The sequence below is a fragment of the Elephantulus edwardii genome, unplaced genomic scaffold, assembly GCF_000299155.1.
Source record: "Elephantulus edwardii isolate Elephantulus edwardi_28Jun2011 unplaced genomic scaffold, EleEdw1.0 scaffold00074, whole genome shotgun sequence".
Classification (NCBI taxonomy): Eukaryota; Metazoa; Chordata; class Mammalia; order Macroscelidea; family Macroscelididae; genus Elephantulus; species Elephantulus edwardii.
In genome coordinates this window covers 7,632,684-7,640,355 of record NW_006399824.1, presented here as the reverse complement: position 1 = coordinate 7,640,355, position 7,672 = coordinate 7,632,684, and the positions used below count along the sequence as shown (strand labels likewise).

At 35.1% G+C, this 7,672-nt stretch overlaps 1 protein-coding gene across 1 annotated transcript in view; it reads right to left on the bottom strand.

Moving 5' to 3' along the window:
* The window catches only part of CTNNA3 (catenin (cadherin-associated protein), alpha 3), a 2,453,748-nt gene that overhangs the window by 1,217,456 nt on the left and 1,228,620 nt on the right, over positions 1–7,672 (bottom strand). The window contains exon 9 of the mRNA XM_006889022.1: positions 721–873. Coding sequence (XP_006889084.1) covers positions 721–873 — 153 coding nt within the window. The remainder of the gene's footprint in view (positions 1–720; positions 874–7,672) is intronic.

The following is a 7,672-nucleotide window of genomic DNA, read 5'->3' as shown; positions in this document are numbered from 1 at the left end:
ACATAATATTACATTATAAAGATTGAATTTGTAAATTATTTAATTTACTTGCACTCTCAATTAATGTCATGGTTGTTACCACACTACTCCTACTTAATTATTGATGGTTCTCTGCATTCTTTTATGTCTTTCAGTTATTTTCCAGTTATGAATTAAGTTGAACATTACTTGAAAAGATGAAAGAATAATACAACCATGAAAATACAATGGGAAACAGTAAAATGCTATGAAATACAGTAGTTTCTATTTTTTAATAAGTTAAAAAAGTTTTAGGGATAAAGCCAAAGATACCTTAATCTAATCACTTCTTTTGTTTATCTCAAAAAGTATGTATTTGTGCAACAATGAATGTTTATGTTTTTAAAAAATGAATTGGAGGAGTGGGGAGAAAAGGAGAGGGGGTAAAAATGTATAACAATGAATGAATAAAAATCCAACTTTTCTGTAAACTTTTCTATTAATATCGCAAAATAAAGAATTTGATTTATAATTGTGGATTTAAGAAAATAAAACTGAATACAATTTCATAGCTCATTAAAGTAAATTTCTTCTTCTCCAAGTCCACAGTTTATAACATTTTCAGAAATATCTTCATATACATCTTCAACCAACACTGATTCATTTGTAATTATTCCCCCAAAGTTTTACTTAAGTTCAATTCTTCTGTAAACAAAGAATTTGAATCTCTTTCTTTTAGGTATAAAGTTCTGGGCCACTCACCTCTACAAGTCTGCTGGTGTGTTCACGAAATATTGCAGCATATTCTTTTATCTCCTTTTCCCGGCCATTCTTGGCAGCTTCAATGAGAACCAAAAGTGGGACTGTCGTATCCAAGAAAGAATCTGACACATGGTCTATAATGGCCTTACGGAGCTAAAAAGAAATACAGACTTTAAGTGTGTATTGGTTTCACAGAAATAACTCATGTTATTGCCCATGATTATCATCTCAGTGGTTACAAAATTCATGTTTTACTGTTTTATACAATCCCTAAAATGACAATACTTAAAACTGCATATAAATGTCCCTTACAAAATTAAGATGCATAAAATTCCAAAGGAAAAAAAATTAGCTATACAGCAATAGTTCTCTTGTTTTACAAGTCACTAATACTTTTTAAAAAAAATTTTCACTTACCCCAGAGAGTCAATAAGTAATAATACTGTTGTGTTTCTTAAAGAAATCGTATTACTATAATGTTTATGCATGTGTACAAATAAGAGTGTACATCATGTATTTTCATAATTACAAAATTATAAAATGTTTTCTACCTTGTTTGAGGAACTGATGATAAATTCTGATTAACTAAATTGTAGACTTCACGGTAATTAAACCAAGTTAGATCACCGATTATGCCAATTGATAACAGATTAATAGAGCAAGGAGAATAATAAATGAGTCTGACGTCCAATTTTCTCCATTTGCATTAATTGTTCTTGCCCTCACACCTTAAATTATTAAACAAGTATAACATTCTGTTACAATTAGTTCTTTCAAATTAGATTACATGTAAGCTTATAAATGACAATCAGGCAATTACTCAGCTCTACAGATAGTTTCTGAGACTTAAAGCTTCACTGCAAAATTAAATCATTTTGTCTAAAAAATATTGAGTCTTTAAGGGTAATAATATCCTGAAATATTTTATTAGTTATGATAATAACTGTACATGGTAAAGTTGGTAGGTCAACTCATTAATTCAATAAACCCTACAAAATAAAACAAAGAAATATGAGCTATCAGACAGGAAAGCTTTAATTTGCCTTCTGTGATATTTTAGAGTATCTTAAAACCAGTATTAGACAGGTATTTGGTCTAGTTTTGAATTATCTGATATTTAGCCATATAATATCAAAAGGGTGAATGAGATGCTGAATGAGAGGGGGGAAAGTTCCATCTTTCTACTATTATGTTGTCGTTGTTGTTATTGTTGTGTGTCATTGATACATAACCCACTCAGGACCCTCCAGCAGGTTTTCCAAGGCTCTAAACCTCATAAGAAGAGTTTGAGCAGATGGTGGATTAAAACTAAATACCTCTGAGTTGGCAAATCAGCTCTTTAACACTGGGATGTGAAACATTTAATTATTATAAATTTCTAGGAGAAAAATACTTCTACCCAAGATGGTAGAAAGTGTTCAGAAAACTTAGAATGTATCACCTACCAATAATTTCACTTAGAAGGAGAAATATTTCTCCAGTGAAGGACTCAACTTACCATAGAAAGGAAGATTACTGATGTGACTAATTAATACTTGTTGGGTTGTTGATTGCCTTCAAGTCAAGCACGACTCATCGCCATCCAATGAACAAAAGGCCTGAAGCCCCTCTATAACTATTGACATTTATAAAAAATTCATAGAGTTTCCGGATGCATGTTGTTTCGGAAGTGGGTGCTATTCTTGCTTCCAAGCCTGTCATAGTATGTTGTTGTTGTCATGTGCCTTATAGTGACCCTATGTAGAGCAGCTCTGAACCTTTCCCTATCCTGAGCCAGTCTTACTAATTCTGACACACCAAACCCCACTGCCATAGTCACTGTATCAATCCATCTCATCCAGAATCTTCCTCTCCTGTGCTGTACCTCCATCCTTCCGAGAATGTCCTTTTCCAAGGATGTCAATCTCTCCTGGCCATGTGTCCAAAGTAAGTGAGGTGAAGCTTCAAAATCCTAGTCTCCATTTATGAATAAAATATGAAAGACCTTGAATGTCATGTAAGGCAATTTCCTTCATATATTCAGACAATCAATCATGATTGCATCTACCATTTGAATAGCCTCCATTACTTAAAGGTTCTCTGGTGACCTCATGGTGCAGAGTTGTACTGTCAATTCAAGGCCAGGTGATTTGAAAACACCAGCTGCTCCATGAGAGAAAGATTGTCAATCTCTTCCTGCGGAATTTACAGTTTCTGAAACCGCCCTGCAGGATGAGTCAGTTACAACTCAACTGCACATAACAATTGCTATCTCACTCACAATCGTATTACTTTTCCTGTCTGAGAGTACAACTCATTCCCTTTACTTGGATCATATACCAGAAAAGTTTCTAGGAGACTCCACTGTGCCACTGTAGAAATAAGACAACCGTTGAAGCCCCAGAATGAACACCTGAAGTCAGTGGGAGACCAATAGAGTTAGAGGTATGCATTTTCAATAAATACCTGTCTGTTGCCAGGCATGAAAAATGTCAGGCACAATATAAAACAGAGGGGCTTTCCATCTTTTCTCACTATGGTTTAATAAAAGGTTTTGAGACATCAATTTTTCTATTTCCCTCTCGTGTAAGTGGTTTGGGATCTCAAATACAATAATGTATTTCTGTACAACTGAAGCTCAAAAGTGAAAGTTCTGTGTGAAAATTGTAACAAGGAGCTTCCTCGACAAGAAAATAAGGGGGTGGAGGAGAGAAAGAATGAAATTGTGAGGGAAAGAGGGACAGAAAGAAGAGAACGTGTTTTCCAAAAGAATTCTCTCTGAAAACTAGAAAAATATGATTTTCTACATTAGAGACACATTCATTTAAAATCAAATTGTAAAATGGAATTTTTACCTATCCTCCTTCCTGGACCATTTGTTTGTCTTTATTCATCAATAGATGTAAGTCACACAAACAAAAAAAATTAGCATGCATCTGATGCCTTAAATAAACAGGACTTAAAACTTTTATGTACTCTTATTTCTATCAGGTTAGAACCAATTGACAGCTATTGTTTCAGAGTCTATGCACGCCATGGGAGGAGATTGCCCATATTTCTCCCATGGAATCACCGGTGGATTTAAGCCGTCACAGAGGCGCCACCTCTGGGTTAGGCAGCACAACTTCCTACGAACTAGGGCACTAAAATTCCTTAATGGAGACTAAACTAAAATAATGCCAAAGACTGTTCCATCTTTGTTCTTCAGTAACACAGAAAAGATTTAAAATGCAGGGAAGTTGAAACAAATCTGAACTCATTTGCTAGAACATTCTATCTTGAATCTCTAAAATGTGTAGTTTCCTTCTCACCATACATTTATAGGCCATCCATTTTATTATATATGGAAGAAATCTAAGTTATTTTATGAACAGAATGAGAAGATTTCTGTGTTGATGATGGAAAACCACAATTAAGAAAGTGCTAGTTGAACTTAACTTGCTCTTCACTTAAATATAGAACTGAAAAACAGAACTATATAAACATTAAATATTCCAAAGATAAATATTTTAAGGGAAGTATTTTCTCCTTGTGTAAAAGAGCCAATGGAAAATGCCAAAAACTTTTAAGCTGTTAGATAAAATCTGCAAAGAATAGGAGGAGGTGGAGATGACTCGGGTTGCTGTTTTAACTAGATTTTTATTACTGCAAAGAGTGTAAACATCAGGATAGAAAATTAAGTCCTGGCTGGGCTAGTGATAATAATGAGATTGAAGAATCACATCAACTACCATGGATGACTCCAAACCTGACTCCTTACAATTTTAACCTTCCCTTCTTTACGTAACACTTCTACCACGAGAGGGAGAATTCCTACCCTTTCCAACTGAATTTAAACTGGTCTTGCAAACAATATAACAGTCTTGATTTACAGAATGTAGGGGGAAATATTATCTTTAACTTTGGAAATCTGGTCCTAACAAGGCCTAACACCTTCTATTTCTCCTTTCTTAAGAACTATCATGTAAGTAATTTAGCCTATACTGTGTGAGAGAGGCATCACATGCAGGAGTCCTAGAATATTAACAACCAAAAGGACAGTGAGAAACATTAAGACTCCAAAGGCTTAACCTTGAACAAATACCAATCTCCATCGGACAGCCAGTGCCCTAAAGACAAGTGAAAACAGTACATAAACAGATCCGTGAAACTTCTCCCACTCTCAAGTATACTCCTGTTAACTGATAGAATTGTAAGGCATAATAATATGTTGGTTGTTATTTTCTCTGGTTTGTTAAGCAGTAACAGTCACACAAAACAGATATAAAGTCCTAAAAAAACATGAAGTTTTCATACTTCCTATAAACAAATTTCTAAACCAAAAAGGCCTTATTATACTGTTGTTGTTGTAGTATTGAGTCAGAACCAACTCATAAGTGACCCATCAGTGGTTTTCTGAGGCAGTTTAATAACATGGTCAGTTATTGGCCATCTTTCTCCAGCAGAGCAGTGGGTGGATTTGAACCGTGTTCCTTTGAAATTGCAGTGCAGCTCCTTGTCACTGACAGGTGTTGAAAGTTCTCCCCTGATGTTTCTGTATCTCAGTGATAGAAGTGAGATAGAAATACACAAATAGGATTGCCAGTTGGGATATAGGATCCTAATTAAATTTCAATTTCAAGTTAATATCAATCATTGAATGGTGCTCTAGTGCGTAGTGAGTAGTGCTGTTAATCCAAAGGAAGGTGGTGTCTCTCTGAGGGTTTAAATGCACCAGTGGCTCCACAGGAGAAAGAGGAATAATCTCCTTCTATGTTATTTACAGCCTCTGAAAACCTGATGGCGGCCCAGCTATGAGTTGATTCTAACTCAGTGGAATTTAGAGAGAAAGAAGAATTATACTTTTATATATATACTTTTTTTATTGTCTAATCTGGAAACTATGTACAGGAGATTTCTTTTCTTTGACATTTTATTTTTTTAGAAACAATGATGCCAAACTTTTGAACATGTAAATTTAGATTATATTTTTATATGCAGCTTTGTTGAAGGAAATACATTGTGATGATAAAGGAATAAAAGACACACTTGCTGGTAGCTAAAAAAAAATCTTTTCTAAGTTCTGAGAGGACCTGATATGGTAGAAATCCTGAATATCAAAGAATAGAAGTCATACAATGAATGATTATATTAATTCTGATGATAACTGTACCTGCCAGGAAATTAAAAGATGGGAAAGTCTGCTGTAAGGGACCTCTCTAAAGTACTGAAGAGCAATGGTGTCTCTCTGGAGACTAAGGTGAATCTGATACAGGTCATGGTCTTTGCAAGCACTTGTTATGCGTCAGAGAGATGGACTATGACTAGGGAGGATAGAAGGAGAATTGATGCCTTTGAGCTGTGGTGCTGGAGAAGAATATTGAGGGTACCATTGATTTCTAAGGAAACAAACGGATTCATCCTGGAAAGGGTTAAACTGGGCTGCTCCTTGGAGACAAGGATTCTGAGGCTTTGTATGACAACTTTGGACATGTTGTAAGGAGGGAACGGTCCTTGGAGAGGGACATCTTGCTTTGGAGGGTGGAGGGACAGCGCAGGAGGGGAAGGCCCTCTCTGAGATGGATTGATTCAGTGACTGGGGTAATCGGGATGAGTGTATCAGAGACAGTGTGATTGGCACAGAACAGAACAGAGTTTAGGGCTGTTTAGGGTCGCTATGAGTCGCAAGTGACTCGATGGCACATAACAACAACAACAAGTGTACCTGAGTCCTAATGTGGGTTCCATCTCCTAAATAGGTTTCTTCACCACTTTAGACTGTCTCAATTGAACTGTAAGGCAAGTTGTTGTAAATCACTCCTAACTCGTATGTTCCATGATCGTTAAGTCCAAATAACTCCTGACAGCAGAAATAAAATTCACATTAAATCCATAAATTTGATAAATTTGGATTTTCCCATCCTCGAAAACCAAGTTTTTACACAGCCAATTAATTGGCTACAGATCCTTATTTATTTCAATTCCAAAACTACTTCTGAATTAAAATATTTCTCAGCCCATTTTACTAAATCTTCCCATAAAACTACAACTACACATTGCACTAAAAACTTATAGTTGAAAAGCCTTCTGTCTTTTTTTTAATGGTTAAAAATGATCATGTTAAAGTTTCACATTGGAAAACATGCTGTTTATGAATGAAATTCAAAATGCAAGCTCTTGGAAAATTGTCTCAAAATTTATGGGGAAAAATATTGTGGCAGAAGGAATTAGGAAAATCTTTTATAATCTTATGGTCCTAATAATAGATCTAAGCTGAAAACATATCCCAAATCATTGCCACTGAGTCAATTCAGACTCATAATGACCCTCTCTTGGCTTCCCACGTCTGTAAGTCTTTATGGGTCTTTACAGTATAAGACCTACCATCTTTAGCCCTCAGAGAGACTGGTGGACTTAAACCAGTGACGTTTATGTTAACAGCTCCATACATTGCTTGGCTACACATTTTAGAGGATAAATTCAGTTTTGTTTGGTTTTGCTTTTGTAAAAATAAATATAACACATTTGTCAACTCAACAATTTGAATTTACAAAATTCAATTACAGCAATTATATCAACTATAGATAAAATCAATTTTTAATTTAATAAAATTAACCTATCAATAGTCCATAGGCATTTCATTTAATCTCTTCGGACCCACTATACATAACAAATCTGGCAATTTAGTCCCTAGAATGCTGCTCTGCTAAGATAAAAGAACTCTTGGTTCTGTTTGTTTGGAACCACCAACAGTTCCATGAAAGAAAGATTAGCACAGTCTTCCTCTAAAGATTCACAGCCTCAGAAACCCAATGGAGTGTTGCTATGAATCAGAATCAATTAGATGACAGTGAGTTTAATTCCAAATGATACGTTAAAATAGGCTTACAAGAGTAGAAGTTCATACCCATGATGACAGAATTGATGAAAAATAGAGCAAGATTTGAGCTTACTTCTACATGACATCAAGGGCTATTCTCTTTCAACTTCGGTT